At 41.6% G+C, this 17,797-nt stretch overlaps 2 protein-coding genes across 2 annotated transcripts; one reads left to right on the top strand and one right to left on the bottom strand.

Moving 5' to 3' along the window:
• LOC103113356 (putative olfactory receptor 3A4) lies at positions 1–948 on the bottom strand. The gene has a single exon (XM_007522892.1). It carries the CDS (start codon positions 946–948, stop codon positions 1–3), a length of 948 nt encoding a protein of 315 aa, XP_007522954.1.
• A 15,547-nt stretch (positions 949–16,495) lies between these two features.
• LOC103111602 (olfactory receptor 3A1-like) lies at positions 16,496–17,455 on the top strand. Its single transcript, XM_007520909.2, has one exon. It carries the CDS (start codon positions 16,508–16,510, stop codon positions 17,453–17,455), a length of 948 nt encoding a protein of 315 aa, XP_007520971.1. The 5' UTR covers positions 16,496–16,507.
• The last annotated feature ends 342 nt before the right edge of the window (positions 17,456–17,797 follow it).

Here is a 17,797-nt window from a genome sequence, read left to right as displayed (position 1 = left end):
TTAATTGGGGGACTGTCTCCCCATGAACACCCGCTTCACAGCCCCCTGCACATCGGGGTTCCGGAGGCTGTAGATGACTGGGTTCAGCATGGGGCTGATGACAGTGTTAAGAATTCCTACCCCTTTGTCCTTATCTGAAGCCTCCACCGAGCCCAGACGCATATAACTGAAGACACCTGTCCCATAGAAGATGCCCACCACAGTGAGGTGGGAGCCGCATGTGGAGAAGGCTTTCTTCCTGCCCTCGGCAGAGCGGATTCTCAAGACTGCAGCCACTACATGGGCATAGGACACAGAGATGAGGACCAACGGGGCCACGCCCATGAAGGCTGCTGCAACAAAGAGCAATTGCTCGTTGAGTTGGATGCTGGAGCAGGAGAGCTGGAAGAGCTGTGGGAGGTCACAGTAGAAGTGGTTGATCACATTAGGCCCACAGAATTTGAGAGTAGATACAGCGACAGTCTGGGTTAGTGCATTAGTGAAGGAAAAGATGCATGACATGGCAGCCAGGGCTCGCTGGATTCCCCAGCTCATGCGGGTGCTGTAGGTAAGGGGCTGACATATAGCCAGATAGCGGTCATAGGCCATGACAGTCAGCAGGAAGCAGTCCACCCCAGCCAGGAGATGGAAGAAGAAGAGCTGTGAGATGCAGGCCCGATAGGGAATGCTTCTGTTATTAGATATGAAATGTCTCAGCATGGCAGGGACTGTGACACAGATGCACCCAATATCCAGTAGGGACAGGTTCCCCAGGAAGAAGTACATGGGAGTGTGGAGTTTGGGTTCAGTGAGGATGGCAGCCAGGATGCTAAAATTACCACCAACAGTAGCTACATAAGCAAGAAGGAAGACAGTAAAGAGGATGGGCCGCAAAGCTGGAGTTTCTGTTAGGCCCAGAAGGATAAACTCAGTAACAACCGAATCATTTCCTGGGACTTCCAGATCCATGGCTCCCTTCCACCAGCAGTAGATCTGAGCAAAATGAGAAGATTTCAATAGTCCTGAGACAAGAATGAGATCTTGAGGACAACCACCAACAAAGTAATATCAAGAAGAGGCCTAGCTTGCAAGGATGCATAAAATTTAACAAAGTTAAAGAGTAAGACATATTAGGCAGAGCCTTGATAAATCAGAATCTTAATGTGCAGGAACAGTTGGACAAACTCAACAAGAGAAAGAGAAATTGACATAAAAGTGAGAACAAATGTAACATTTAAATATTAAGAGAAACATTTTTTTTTAATTTTCCCTTTTGTTGCCCTTGTTTTTTTTTTTTTATTGTTGTAGCTATTACTGTTATTGTTGTTGATGTCATCATTGTTGGATAGGACAGAGACAAACAGAGAGAGGAGGGGAAAACGGGGAGAGAGAGAGACACCTGCAGACCTGCTTCACTGCCTGTGAAGCGACAGCCCTGCAGGTGGGGAGCCAGGGGCTCGAACTGGGATCCTTACGCAGTCCTTGCTCCGCTGCACCATGTGCACTTAACCCACTGTGCTACTGTGGGACCTCATTTTTTTCCTTTTTTTTTTTAAATCTTATTTAGTATTGCGTAGGGACAGAGAGAAATTGAGAAAGGAGGAGTAGGTAGAGAGGGAAAGAGACAGAGAGACACCTGTAGCCTTGCTCCACCACTTGTGAAACTTTCCTCCTGCAGGTGGAGACCAGGGAGGGGCTTGAACACTGTACTGTGTGCACTTAACTGGTGTGCCACAGACTGGCCCCCAAAGGAAGGAAAAGTTTTCTTAAAACCAAAATTCCAAGATGACAAACTACAGCCTATAGAGGGTGGCATGGCCACAGCTGGATGCAGAGGATGAAAGTGCACCTCCAGTTTGTGCCCCTGCTGTTTCCATGCATGTATGTGACAGCTGTAGTGAGATGTGCCATTGTCCGAATATTAGTAACACTGACTTTTTTTCCCCCTAGAGCACTGCTTAGCTCTGGTTTATGGTGGTGCTGGGGATTGAACCTAGAACCTTGGAACCTCAGGTATAAACATATTTCTGTATAGCTATCATGCTATCTCTCCCACCTCACAATTAACCTTTGAAGTCATGCAGCTTGGTCTGGACTTTGTAGGTAGAAAAAGATGGAAAATAAAATGAAAACAGTGAGACTAAACAAGACATCAAGAAATCTCTAACTCTTTAGTTGGTGACTACTGCACTTAGGTTTTTCAAAATATTGAGATTATGTTGGATTTATCCATATAGAAATGGGGGGGGGGCTTAAACTGCAAAATACTAGCCTCTACCGAGTATAGAAAATACGAAAAGAACTTTTGAGCAGAATGAGAGCTTCCTTGTTTAAGATCCCAGGCAGATTTAGTGGCTGCCCAGAGGAGCTGCCTACCCAGACATACCATTGAGTTCCTTCACACAGCTAAATAAACATACCTATAGATCCTAGAGACCTGGCTACCTCTAATTCCATCACCACTTAGCTACTTGCTTTGTTTTCTCTAATTACATACCACACACCGTTTGTACTGTTATGGGCCTGATGGACAGATAAGGCGAAAGTCTTATATACTCCGTCATAATGTTTTTCTTTCCTTAGACCTGAAATGATCACACAAGTAAAATACACAGGGATCCCACCCCAACTTCTGATTAAGAGGTAAGAAGAGGAGAGCTGGGCAGTAGCACAGCAGGTTAAGCACACATGGCAGAAAGCACACAGACCTGCATCAGGATCAGGGTTTGAGCCCCCAGATCCCCACCTACAGAGGGTTCGCTTCACAGGAGGTGAAGCAGGACTGCTGGTGTCTTTCTCTCCCCCTCTCTGTCTTCCCCTTCTCTCTTGATTTCTTTCTGTCCTATCCAACAACAACTACAGCAATAACAACAAGAATAACAACAACAACAGCAACAAAAGGGGAAAAAAATTAAAATAATATATATATGTATATGTAAAAAGAGAGAGAGAGAGGTAGGAAGAGAAGTCACTTACATGTAGTCTACCGCAGACAAGGAAGTGGTGGACTTGGGGAATCCCCAAGGGGCAAAGGCACTGATAGAGAAAGGCATTTCCTGATAATTAAAGTCGAGGCTAATGTCCTTAACTTCATATTGAGTCAGTCACCCTCAAGTACTCTGGCCTTTTCTGTATGAACCCATTGTCTTTTTTTTTTTTTAATATTTATCCCCTTTTGTTGCCCTTGTTGTTTTATTGTTGAAGTTATCATTGTTGTTGTTGTTGTTACTGCTGTCATTGTTGTTGGATAGGACAGAGAGAAATGGAGAGAGGAGGGGAAGACAGAGAGGGCGAGAGAAAGATAGACACCTGCAGACCTGCTTCACTGCCTGTGAAGTGACTCCCCTGCAGGTGGGGAGCTGGGGGCTTGAACTAGGATCCTTAAGTTGGTCCTTGTGCTTTGCTTAACCCATTGCACTACCACCCGACTTTCAACCCATTGTCTTGATCATCATCCCAAATCTATCCAGGCCTTTAATGCCTTTTTAAAAAAAAATTCTTAGTCTGATCTTTTATTTTATTTTAATTTATTTTTATTTATTTGTTTGTTTATTTTTTTATTTTTGTCTCTGGTGTTATTGCTGAGGCTCGATGCCTGTATTACAAATCCACTGCTCCTGGAGGCCATTTTTTCCATTTTGTTGCCCTTGTTGTTACTGCTGTTGTTGGATAGGACAGAAAGAAGTCTAGAGAGGAGGGAAAGACAGAGAAGGGGAAGAGAAAGACACCTGCAGACCTGCTTCACCACTTGTGAAGTGACCCCCCTGCAGGTGGGGATCTGGGGGCTCAAACTGGGATCCTTACACCAGTCCTTGCGCTTCTGGCCATGTGTCCTTAACCTGATCTGCTACCACCCAGTCCCCTATTAATCTGTTCTTGACTAAGCTATTTGATAACAACCCCATGTCACCAGTTAGAGAGCCTTTAAGCCTTAGCCATTGCTAGCTCCTTCTTCCTCTCTTGCCTCTCATATTCAAGCACCCAAGTTCTGGTGGATATTTTGGGAGACATAGAAATTGCCTGAGAGCTGAGAAGATGAATTTTGTTTATATGAAACTGAGTTGTGAGAGAGCAGTGAGGGGTCATGGATAATACTCACTCTGTCACAGGGATCAGGACTTCTTGGGCAAAGAGAAAGACAATCACATTGTCCAAACACCAACACCGAGAAGATAACATATAAAGGGCAGAGAAGCTAAGGAAAATTGGCTGATGTCATTTTCACACTGGGAATTTTCTCAAGAAAAAAATATTTGCCCCTAGAGGCCTCAGAGATTAGTTATTTCCAGGGGAGCCACAGTCAGATAAACACCTGCCTTTGTCACAGGTAGAATGAAGCTTTGGACTTTCTCAAAGTATTTCCAAATATGGCTTTCTAATATTTTGTCAAATGAATGAACTATGACAAAGATCATTCATTTAGCAAAAACAATTTTGAGTACTTAGTATGAATTAACATTCTTGTTATGAGCTTTTTATGGAGATAAAAATGAAATTCAGAAATCCTTGGAAGCAGAAAGGTCACAGTTTTGGGGATGGGATAAGGATTTTGGCCTTTTGGCTTAGTCCAGCCTATTTTGCTGGGAGGGAGGGGAGGAACAGCGACTTATGAACTCAAAGCTTTCTTTACAGCATGGGGCTGAGGGGAGCATGACGCTCAAGGTAACATCTGTTCCTCTCTCATCTCTGGAGCATTGTCCCCTCCACTATCTTACAAAGTTGCCTCATATCCTCCACCATCACCACTCACCTTAAACGTCCTAAATCTGGGTCTTCTTCTAGTCTCAAACATTCTGATTTTCCTCTGCTTCCTCAGCATAATCCAGGCCTGTCATTTCCTAACCTTTTGCTCCTAACACTAGAATGGAAGACAGAGATTTGGAGTATTTTCTACACCACACCCACTCTACTTCGATGTGACCATAGGTGCCAAATGTAAACTTTAATGTTCCTTGTTCATTATTAAAACTTTCCCACTGACCTTCATTACCAGGTTTGGGAAAGTTTCTTGCAAGATCACTCAAGGAAACACAAAATGGCGTAAGGCTGTCATAAGCCATGGAGGAGTAGTTAGAGAACTACAGTGACTTGGTTCTTATCAGCTGACAATTGTCAAATCAGTCAGTTGACTGTATGTTGTCAATCAGTTGATAGTATGTCAGAGTGGCATAAGGCTGTCATAGACCTTGGAGGATTGTCAGAGGATTAGGAGAGTTGATACCTTAGTTGACAGTTGTTCGGAAGGTGACCTCTGTGTTACAGAGCACAAATGGAACCCATTCTGGCATATTCCCTTCAGACATTACAAAAACTCTGTTGATTCTTCTGTGAGTCTCCTCCTCCTTCTACTACTTCAACTTTTTAACTTCACTTTTTTATTAGTGATTTAATATTTGCTTATAAGATTGTAAGATAATAGGGGCATAATTCCATATAGTTCCCACCACCGGAGTTCTGTGTCCCATCCCCCTCCATTAGAAGATTCCCTATTCTTTACCCTTCTGGGAATATGGACCAAGGATCTTTTTTTTTTTTTTTTTTTTTTTACACCAGAACACTGTTCAGTTCTGGCTTATGATGGTGCAGGGGATTGAACTGGGATGTTGGGACCTCAGGCATGAGAACCTCTTTGCATAACCATTATGCTGTGCTACTCTCTACCCCCAAGGATCTTTCTTTTCTTTTTTTTTTTAATGCTTCATTATGCTCCTCTCTGCTCCCAAGGATCTTTCTTTTCTTTATTTTTTAAATTTAATTTAACTTATTCATAAAATAAAAAAATAGAAAATATCGACAAAACCAAAGGATAAGAGGGATAAAATTCCACACATTTCCCACCACCAGGGTTCTATATCCCATCCCTTCCACTGGAAGTTTTCCTATTCTTTATCTCTCTGGGAGTATGGATCCAGCATCATTATGGGGTGCAGAAGGTGGGAAGGCTGGCTTCTGTAATTGCTTCTCTGCTGAATATGGGTGTTGGCAGGTCAATCCACACTTCCAGCCTGTTTCTATCTTTCCCTAGTGGGGGAGGGTTCCAGAGAGATGGGGTTCCAGGGTATATTGGTGAGATCGTCTGCCCCAGGAAGTTAGGTTGACATCATGGTAGCATCTGAAAATCGGTGTCTGAAAAAACTTTAAGATATAAAGAAGAACAAATTGTTTAATAATCTGAACCTAAAGGCAAGAATATAGCAGATGATATTTGGGGTCTCCACTCTGGAAAAAGTTACTAGGTCTATTTTAGGTATATTCCAAGGGGCCCATGACTTTACTAATTTTTACCTGATCCTAACAGCTAACATGCAGGTACGTCAAAGGTATTATCTGAGGAGATGGTGTCAGGGTTGGAAATAGGACTACAAAGCTGGACTAGGGCAGAGAGTATCTCCCTTGTTTTATTGTTGTAGTTATTACTGTTGTTATTACTGATGTCGTCATTGTTGGCTAAGACAGATAGAAATGGAGAGAGGAGGGGAAGACAGAGAGGGGGAGAGAAAGATAGACACCCAGACCTGCTTCACTGTTTATGAAGTGACTCCCCTGCAGGTGGGGAGCCGAGGGCTTGAACCAGGATCCTTGCTGGTCCATGTGCTTTGTGCCACCTGCACTTAACCCCCTGCGCTACTGTCTGACTCCCAGCAGGACAAATTGTTGATTAATCATGAACTTAAAGGCTAGAATATTATAGATTAAGATTTGGGTTCTCTGTTTTAGAAAAAGATAGTAGGTCTATCTTAGGTATATTCCAAGTAGCCCATGACTCAACTAGCTTTTGCCTGAACCTGACATCTAATATGCAGGTGACCTAAGTCATTGTCTGGGGGGATGGTGTCATAGTTTGAAAAAGGACTAGAAAGCTGGATCAGGGAAGAGAATAGCTCCAAAATACGGGAAAAGTATATAAATATTGTTAACTGTCAAGCCCATCTATCTAATTGGGGGCCCATAGTCAGCACAGGAGCCTACGTGTCCTCTGTATCCCCGTAGGTGCGAGGTCACATTCTGTGGTTACAACTAGGAATATTCCACGTGAGCTTACTATTTTTTTTTTAAGAAAAGAAGGTGGGGGTAGTGGAAAAGAGTAAAGGAAGGTTTCCTTCTAATTTTTTTTTTAATGCCACCACGGTTATTGCTAAAGTTCAGTCCCTGCACAATGAATCAACTATTTCCAGTGGCGATTTTTTCTTTTTAAAAAATTAATTTATATTTTATTAGATAGGAAAGAGAGAAACTGAGAAGGGAGGAATTAAGACACCTTAGAATTTAGACAAATCATCAGGAATCTTATTCTTATACCATCACTGAAAGGGAAGTGAACCTGAAAAATATTGGAGGAAGCCAGGCACTGTTTTTTTTTTTTTTTATCTAAGAAAGAAGAGGGGGATAAAAAGAAGGACCCTCAGAAGTAGTAATAGGTGTAGGTGTGACTTAGAAAGGAAGTTTTAATTCACCAATAAAGAAATTTTAAAAAGAAAAGAAAAAGAAAGAAAGAAAGGAAGAAAGGAAGAAAGGAAGAAAGGAAGGAAGGAAGTGAAAGCAAGACCATAGGGGATAAAAAGGGATATATATTCAGCTCATAGCTGTGTTACCTTGGAGGAAATGCTGCAGTTTGCAATGGAGAGGATAGGGACACAGAACTCTGGTAGTGGGAACAGTATAGAATCATACCCCTCTTAACTTAAAATTTTGCAAATCAGTATTAAATCAACAATTTTTTTTTAAATCTTTAAAAAAAGAATTTAGGCAAATATGTCATTGATGCGAGTTACTGAGGTCAATGTGTAGGGGATGGCAGAGCCTCTGGCAGAGTGCTGAGAGGACTGGCAAAGCCAAGAACAAGCACGAGAGGCAGGTTGCCCACCTCTAGCCCCACATCCAAGCTCAGAGTGGATTCACTCGAGAGAAAGTGTCAATAAAGAGGTAGTGAATGTCAAGTTTTCTTGATTGTTTCATTGCTGGTTAAATGTATATGTTCTCTAAAATGCCCTCTTATGTATATGGCTTTTCTCTATTTAGGACTGATTTTTTTCAGTGTTTTTAAAATTTTTTCATTTATAAAATGTAAATATTGACAAGACTACAAGATAAGAGGGGTACATTTCAACACAATGCCCACCCCTGAGCTCCATATCTAATCCTCCCTTGATATCTTCCCTATTCTTTATCCCTTTGGGAACATGGACCCAGGATCATTGTGGGGTGCAGAAGTTGAAAGGTCTGTCTGTAATAGTTTCTCCGCTGAACATGGGCATTGACAGGGCTATCCATGCTCCCAGACTGTCTCTCTCTTTCTCTGGTGGGGCAGGGATCTGGGAGGTTGTGGGGTCGTCTGCCCAAGGAAGTCAAGTTGGCATCATGGTAGCATCTGGAACCTGGTGGCTGAAAAAGAGTTAAGATATAAGTCAGAACAAATTGTTGACTAATCATGAACCTGTGTAACTTCTGCATCCCTGTAGGTCTGAGATCACATTCTGTGGTCATGGCTAGGAACATTCCAGGCTGCACTAAATTCAGGACCCATCTTCCTTGCATAGTGGGGAGAGTATAGAGTATGTCGTGGAGAATGGAACAATCCCTACCATTATTGATCCACATTGAGGGCAAGGTCCTATGGGGGCCCACAAAGGGGTCCATTGTGTTGTTCCTGATGGAGATGACCAGTGACAGTGGCAAGAGGGATCCTTTAGAGGTCTAGGCCCATCATGTCTGTGTGGGAACCCCAAGGATCCCTGACTAGGGCCCCAGGTGATGGGGTGTCCTGATAGTGACTAAAGAGTCATCATTAAAGTATGTCCTTATTCAGTTTTTGTAGTAGGACAGATTTCTAAAAGTGGTTTCAAGAACTGTGAAAACTGGAGTCTGGGCGGTGCTGCACCAAGTTAAGCACACATAGTATTGTGAGCAAGGACCTGGGTTCGAGCCCCTGCTCCCCACTTGCAGCAAGGATGTTTCACAAGTAATGAACCAAGTCTGCAGGTGTCTATCTTTCTCTCTCCCTCTCTATCTCTTCCTCCCCTGTTAATTTATCTCTGTCCTATCGAATGAAATGAAAAAGATAAAATCAAAGGTTAGCTAATGATTCAAAGTTGGAAATGTGACACCATTGAGATGGGCAGAAGTAGAAAAGGCTTAAAGCTTAAAGCTTGAGGCTTAAAGCTCTCAGGGCCACACAAGAAGATGGGGTGGGGGGGTCATTAAGCTTTGAAATTTGTACCTGGTACAACTATTTGCAATTAAATTTATATATTACTTCAATATTTCCCTCCTCAGTAAAATACACTGTTAGTATTTGACTGTCCTGGATGTGCTAAAGATGGACTAGTATGGGGCACATGCAGATGTTCAATGAATGTTAGTCCACAGTTAGAAACAGTGGTGGCCATTTATTGAATATGTACTAAAGGCAGGGCAAAGCAATTTTCCTTCAGTCTGAGTTACAGGTCTTGTTTTGTTGTTATGGGCCTATATTCTAACTATTTGAAAACTGGAATAGGCTAAGGAAAAAAAGGCACAGAGATATAAAAATGTTAGGAATGAAGATCTAGGACTGTGAGGCCACCAGACATAGTCTAGAACCTACAACTGTTTACTTGTTTAATTGCATTATCTTTTTACTCTTTTATCAGGGCTGATGTCTGACTGCTGTAAAATAAATGAATCTACTTCTGAAAAGTCCAAATATATAGTAAAGTTTGAATAATTATATAGTGAATGCCCATATGCCCATCTATTTGCCTTTATGTATTTATAGTATTTGTATTGTTATCACGTATTTATCCATATATTCATCCCTCTATCCGTCTACCACTCCATATTTGAAGCATTTAAAAGAAAGTTTTAGAATAGCCAAAAATGTAACTAACCAAAATGTCTATTGGCAAAGGATTAAGTAAAGAAGCTGTGGAGTTTATATTCAGTGTAATATTACTCTGCCATTAAAAAGATGAAATGGTGCCTTTTAGGACAAAATTCAAGCACTTATGCTAAGTGGAATAAATGAACAGGTGAAAGACCATTTTTTCTCAGTTTATCTCACATGTGGCATATAAATAAGTAACACAAACAAACTGGCAAAGAAAAACAAAATAACTCCTAGACTCAGTGAAATCTATGGTGGCTATTGGAGGGAATGGGGAGAAGTGGCAGGGGAAATAGGTAGAGGGGTATTTGGGTTTGATGGCACTGGAATGTTGTTGTTGGTTGGAGTGTGCAAAACCCCACTCCAGAACTGTTATAGTGTGTTAACCAGCTTGACTCCATTAAAATAAAATACCAGTCTGTCTCTGATCAAGTCCCAATTCTACCATTAGCTCAGTGGGTGACTTTGGGGTCCTTGTGTAATTAATGGGAGTAACAACACTTCCTAGTCATCTCCGAGGAGTCAAAAAGAGAGTATTTGTGTGTGAGATCTCTTGGAGAAAACATAGAAGCTGCACAAAATTGTCATGTATTATTGCATTCACTAAAGATTTGGATTGTTTATGAGCTTTTGGATTTCCAAATCCCCAGCTCTTTCTAGGTGGACCAATTTCTGAGGTCCTCAGGGGATCAGACTGCAGTGAACAGTCCCACAGCAGAGATGATCTCATCTCTCTTTCACTAATCTGCTTATATATTTCCCCTCCTTCTTGCTTACTGATGCCAGGGCCCACCCAGCTCTTTGCCCTCTTCCCTTCCTGTTACCCCTTTGGTTTCTCTACCTATAACAAGGTGAGTATTATCCAAGGCACTCCCATATTCCCTAGTAGTGGAGAAGGCAGCTGAGTTGTTACTAAGTGAGTCCAATCTGTTTCACAGAGGATTCAGAAGGGAAAGGTAGTCTTGCTCAGGACAATTCACTGCTAAATAAGAGCAGTGAGGGTGCGTCTATATGCCTTATGTCTGACCACTTGCTGTTCCTTGCATGCTCCCTGTTTCTTTTTTAAAATTATTATTGGGGGATGTTGCGGTTTACGGCACAGTTGTTTCCAGTGCATCTCTCTGTGTTAGGTGTCTGAAGAGCACGTTCGCACCCAGATCAGGTGCTTTTCCATCACCGTGCACCAGAACCCCAAGGTCATGTGTCCCAAGAATGGTTGGGAAGGCAAAGGGATTGTTCTATCAGCATGTGAAAAAAATGTTTGAGTTTTTGTATGTGAGAAGTTGATGTATAAACTTGCTTCATCTTTAGACACTGAAGGAGCAGAAATATGACTATCCTCTAACTTGTGGATCACTTTTTTTTTCCTCCAAGGTTATCACCAGGGCTTAGTGCTAACATTATGAATCCACTGCTCCTGGCAGACATTTTTTAAAAAAATTTTTATTTATAAAAAGGAAACATTGACTAAACCATAGAATAAGAGGGGTACAACTTCACACAATTCCTACCACCAGAACTTTGTATCCCATCCCCTCCCCTGATAGCTTTCCTATTCTTTATCCCTCTGGGAGTATGGACCCAAAGTCATTGTAGGATGCAGAAGGCAGAAGGTCCTGGCAGACATTTTTTTCCATTTTATTGGATAGGACAGAGAGAAATTGAGAGAGGAGGGGGAGATAGAGAGGGAGAGAAAAGATAGACACTTGCAGACCTGTTTCACTGCTCATGAAGCATCCCTCCAGCAGGTGGGGAGCCAGGAGCTTGAACCCAGATCCTTGCACTTAATACTCTATGTGCTTAACCTGGTGCACTACCACCTTTCCCCCTTTGTTTATGATTCTACACACATTCTACACACTACCACCTTTCCCCCTTTGTTTATGATTCTACACACATTTTTGGGAAATGGGCATGAAATATCCACCATCCACATTATAAGTCTGTTTTTTTTTTTAATTCTTTTTTTTCCCTTCTCTCATTAAGCTCGATTTTTTTAAAAAACTTATCTTTATTTATTTGACAGAGACAGCCAGAAGTTGAGAGGAAGGGGGAGACAGAGAAAGAAGGAGACAGAGAGACACCTGCAGCACTGCTTCACCACTTGTGAAGCTTTCCCCCTGCAGGTGGGGACCAGGGGCTTGAACCCAGGTCCTTGCATACTGTAACATGTGCGCTCAACCAGGTTCGCCACCACCTGGCCCCAAGTCTGTGTGTTCTAATGCTATGTTAGATGTGGATTAGGCTGCCCATACTCCCTGATAATGTGCTGGGGGAAAACTTCCTGCAGAAAAAGATTAGATGAATTTTCAGAAAATATGAACTATCTTCTTCTTCAAGTTTTCTTTTAAATATTTCTGGGACTTTATTGTTCCAGGCCAAGTTTTAAAGATCAATAGATAGGAAGAAAGAGAGAGAGAGAGAGAAGCACACCTAAGCACTGAGGCTTCTCGCAGTATTTCTTTTCTTATTTTAATCTTTAAATTATCTTTATTTACTGAATAGAGACAGCCAGGAATCAAGAGGGAAGGGAGTAATAGAGAGGGAGAGAGAAAGAGAGACACCTGCAACACTGCCTCACCACTCACAAAACTTTTCCCCTGCAAGTAGAGACCAGGGGCTCAAACCCAGGTCCTTGTGCATTGTAACATGTGGGCCCAACCAGGTGCGCCACCACCCGGCCCTGCAGCATTTCTATTGGAAGGAGTATGAGGTCATTCACAACTTATAACCTTCCCTATGGGCTCATTTTCCCTTGGATTAGACACATTAGATGACCTGACTGAGTCTTTATTATCAGATACATAAAGGTTGGGATGTTAGAATGGGGAGCCAGGAATACTCAGCCAGGGCATTGGGTGCTCATTCTGGGCATGTAAGAGTGGTAATCTAGGAAGGTTACCATGGTCTCCATGTTTAATGTAGACTTCTTAGAGGCATTCTAGAATATTGCTGGTGTTAAGTGTCACCTCTACAGAGTTTGGGTTAATGGCATCTCTGTGCATACTTTTTCTTTTGTCAACTTATTTCTTTGTCTTTTATTGAATAGTTGAAATGAGCAAGAGAATAAAGATTAGTTATACTATTTTAATTGATCCAATGAACCATCTAGATAAAAAAGGGAACAGAGGATGTCACAGCATTAATTCTGTGCATTTTATTTAAATTTACACCTGTCTCAAACATTTTAAGATTAATCATCTTAATCCTTAGTTGTCTTTTTGAAATATATATTTATTTATTCCCTTTTGTTGCCCTTTTTATTGTTATAGTTATTGTTGTCATTGTTATTGGATGGGACAGAAAGAAAGAGAGAGGAGGGGAAGACAGAGAAGGGAAGAGAAAGATAGACACCTGCTGATCCGCTTCACAGCTTATGAAGCGACTCCCCTGCAGGTAGGGAGCCGGGGACTTGAACCGGGATCCTTATGCCAGTCCTTGCACCTTGCACCACCTGTGCTTAACCTGCTGTGCTACCACCCAACTCCCCTTTGTTGTCTTTTTTAAAATATCAAAACAGAGGCAGTGAAGGAGAGAGAGAGAGAGATACCGCAGCTCTGAAGCTTCCTTCAATGTGGTGGGGGCCAGACTGGAGCCTGGGTCATGCACAATGCTAAGCAGCACAGTATCAAGTGAGATCTTTTGCTGGCCCACCCTTTCATTGTCTTGTATACACTCCAACTCAAACATCTTGTTGAGTTTTTTTTTTAATTTCTTTATTGGGGGATTAATGGTTTATAGTCAACAGTGAAATACAATAGTTTGTACATGCATAACATTTCCACATAACAACGCAACCATCACTAGGTCCTCCTCTGCCATCATGTTCCAGGACCTGAACGCTTAACCCCCCCCCCCCCCGCTCCACATACACCTCAGAGTCTTTTACTTTGGTGCAATACACCAACTCCTGTCCAAGTTCTGTGTAGTGTTTTCCCTTCCGATCTTGTTTTTCAACTTCTGTCTATGAGTGAGATCATCCCACATTTCTCCTTTTGCTTCTGACTTATCTCACTTAACATGATATCTTCAAGCTCCATCCAAGATGGGATAAAGAAGGTGAATGCACCATTTGTAATAGCTGAGTGGCATTCCATTGTGTGTGTGTGTGTATATATATATATATATATATATATATGTATGTATGTATATATATATAATCTTGTTTATTTTTTCTTACTTATAGGGTTCACTCATTTATTTATTTTAGAAAAATCCAGCATCTATTATGTCCAAAAGGCAATGATGATAGGTATTGAGAAAGCAAAGGTGAATCAGACATAAATCTATCCTGAAGCCACTTACAGTAGGTAGTAGAGTGAAGGCATGATCTGTAGGGAAATAACTGCTAGAGATGGAAGTGATGTGTGCTGTTCAGTCTACACTTTACCCAGTAAAGTGCTGTCTGAATTTTCTTGAAAATAGTATGATATGGGGGAACATCAGAAGGATGTTTACAGCAAAGAAACATAGTAGTCAAGTCTTAAAAGATTTGAGTACTTGGTGTCCATAAAAGGACACTCCAAATTAAATAAATTGTTTAGTACTTTACCAATATTTAAGAGTTTATCTTTACTATTTCTATCCCATGCTAAATACAGTTGGAGAAATCACTGCTTCTAACTATTATCTTTAGAGGAGGATAAAAATACTTTAATGTAATATATTGCTTCTAGCATTTATTGATCATTATAAATTGGTCATTACTTATGCTAAATAGTTCTTATTTATGAGTGATGTTGTTTAATGTTTACCAAAGCCCTGATTGGCTGTGTTATCTGTATATTTAAGAAAGGATTGCAATAGTTAGGGAAAATGCTTAAGTATACTTCTATTACCTTTTAAGATTTTAATTATACATTAAAAGAAACTCCAAATACTTCCACGTACCAACAATGTAGTTACCTCATAATGATATTTTAGAATACCAATGAACAGAACTAGTTCAACAAGTAAAAGATAGTCACAGTCTTAAAAAATGGCATAAGAGAATCTCCAAACATGAAAAAGCACACACACAAAGAATTAAAGAGGCCATAAACTTCTGTTAATGGAAGCCATATAAATTAATTTTGAAAGAAACTAGTAAGCAAGTTGACCATTTTGTTACAAGTATATATTTTTTAATTTGTACTCACAGAAAGTGTTATTACTTCATAGCTCCATGAGGCCATTTAGGTCACAGAGGGAATCTAAACCTTTATTTAATCTGCAGGGCAGCAGCACCTTACCCCTGCTGGAGACATGGCTGAGAGTCGGTTGTTAGACTTTAAAGATATTTATAATATAAAGGAAACAGAACACTAAAAATAAGTTTATTATTATAAAAAAATAGTCTGAGTCACTGTAGATCATCTACAAGCAAGAGAAAACTAGGTAAGGTAACTAATTTTTTTAAATTATATTTTATTTATTTTCCCTTTTGTTGCCCTTGTTATTTTTTAGTTGTTGTTGTAGCTATTATTTTTGTTGTTATTGATGTCGTCATTGTTAGATAGGACAGAGAGAAATGGAGAGAGGAGGGGAAGAGAGAGGGGGATAGAAAGACACCTGCAGGCCTGCTTCACTGCTTGTGAAGTGACTCGGCTGCAGGCGGGGAGCGGGCCCGAACCGCCAGTCCATGTGCTTAGCGCCACGTGCACTTAACCCGCTGAGCTACCGCCTGACTCTTAGGTAATTACTTTTTAAGCTAAAGAAAGAAAGTAATTACATTTCTTTGCATTCACCATTGAAAATTGAACGTATATGTATGGTACCTATACATTATCAACATAACTCTTTCTCATTTTTTTCCCCAGCTGTAACTAGTCAATTTGGAGATTGTTCTTGAATCAATTGTTCAAACTTAGGGAAAAAAAAAAACTGTAGCTATTTGAATTTACTTTTGGTTCCTGGTTATACCACCTTTTCAATTCCTAAGTTTAGGAATGTTTACATTTTTATTGCTTTATTTGTCAGACTTGTCTTATTTCTTTGTAATAGATTTATAAGGATCTCAGACCAATTCTTCTATTTCATTACCCTTTTTTATTTTTTTAACTTTTAGTGTTATTTTCCTCATACATGATTTCATTCTTTGATTCTAGGGAATAAAGATGGGATTTGTGTCCCTTTTATATGTGTGTGTATAAATTTAAGGTAGTGTGACATGAGGCAACTGACCTAGAAATGATGTAAAAATACTGAGATGAGGGAGTCGGGCGGTAACACGGTGGGTTAAGCGCAGGTAGTGCAAAGCTCAAGGACCACTGTAAGGATCCTCGTTCGAGCCCCCGGCTCCCCACCTGCAAGGGAGTCACTTCACAGGCGGTGAAGCAGGTCTGCAGGTGTCTATCTTTCTCTTTCCCCTCTCTGTCTTCCCTTCCTCTCTCCATTTTTCTCTGTCCTATTCAATAACGACGACATCAATAACAACAACAATAATAACTATAACAACAATAAAAAAAACAAGGGCAACAAAAGGGAAAATAAATAAATAGTAAAAAAAAAAAAAAGAATACTGAGATGAAACAGAAAGGTGTGGGAGGAGGAGTGTGAAAATGAGCCTTAGCACACTGAGAAATTTATCCTGGGACTTGACATATCAGAATGAGTCTACTTATTTTTATTGAACTAAATTGGGAAGACTGATCCCTATTCCTATGGGATGTCTTCTTACAGGGACCTATGGAGCCAAAATTTGGGGCCAATGGGACAGCCATCACTGAGTTCGTCCTTCTGGGCTTGGTAGAGACACCAGGGTTGCGACCTGTGATCTTTGTAATCTTCCTCTTTGCCTACCTGGTGACAGTGGGAGGCAACCTCAGCATCCTCACTGCCATTTTAGTGGAGCCCAAACTTCACACCCCCATGTACTTCTTCCTGGGGAATCTATCAGTGCTGGACATTGGGTGCATCACTGTCACTGTTCCCTCAATGTTGGGTCGTCTCCTGTCCCACAGGCGTGCAGTTCCCTATGGAGCCTGCCTCACACAGCTTTTCTTCTTCCACCAGTTAGCTGGTGTGGACTGCTTCCTGCTGACAGCCATGGCCTATGACCGATTCCTGGCCATCTGCAGGCCCCTGACCTACAGCACTCGTATGAGCCAGACAGTCCAGAGGATTTTGGTGGCTGTGTCCTGGGCTTGTGCTTTCACCAATGCTCTGACCCACACTGTAGCCATATCCACACTCAACTTCTGTGGCCCCAATGTGATCAACCACTTCTACTGTGACCTCCCACAGCTGTTTCAGCTCTCCTGCTCCAGCACCCAGCTCAATGAGCTGCTGCTTTTTGGTCTGGGGATCCTCATGGCTGGTGCACCTGTGATTCTCATTGTTACCTCCTACATCCATGTCGCAGTTGCAGTCCTTCGAATCCGCTCAGCTGAAGGCAGGAAGAAAGCCTTCTCCACATGCGGCTCCCACCTCACCGTGGTGGGCATCTTCTATGGGACAGGTGTCTTCAGCTACATGCGTCTGGGCTCAGTGGAGGCTTCAGACAAGGACAAGGGGATTGGAATTCTTAACACTGTCATCAGCCCCATGCTGAACCCAGTCATCTACAGCCTCCGGAACCCTGATGTGCAGGGGGCCCTGCAGCGGGTGTTCACGGGGAAGCGAGCCCTTGCTTAACAGGTACCTGAGAGACAAGAATCAGTGGCTCTTCTATGTCCTAAAGTTTTGAATTAAGAAGATTTTGTTAAGAAATGAGATTTTTTTTTGTTTCCCAAGGGGGCTAGACTTGGCAATAGAAATATTTTAGGTTGTGGAGCCCATCCTTAGTTCATTGTAATTTGGTCCTAACTACCTTTCTAATTCCAGAGGGAGAGGGGGGTCCTGGGGATCTCTGTAACCTAGGAGGCTCATGGCCCCTACAAACAGAACTCTGTGCCTTTGCAGCTGGAACCCCCCAAAATACAGCAGCAGAGATTTCTCTTCAAACTGCAGCATGGAATACTGGAATATTAGAGTCTG

Source organism: Erinaceus europaeus, chromosome 12, assembly GCF_950295315.1.
Source record: "Erinaceus europaeus chromosome 12, mEriEur2.1, whole genome shotgun sequence".
NCBI lineage: Eukaryota > Metazoa > Chordata > Mammalia > Eulipotyphla > Erinaceidae > Erinaceus > Erinaceus europaeus.
This window is presented reverse-complemented; position numbering and strand designations above follow the sequence as displayed.

Bases quoted from the DNA above. Each gene is read 5' to 3' on its own strand.
- LOC103113356 (XM_007522892.1), bottom strand. From the start codon at position 948: ATGGATCTGGAAGTCCCAGGAAATGATTCGGTTGTTACTGAGTTTATC.
- LOC103111602 (XM_007520909.2), top strand. From the start codon at position 16,508: ATGGAGCCAAAATTTGGGGCCAATGGGACAGCCATCACTGAGTTCGTC.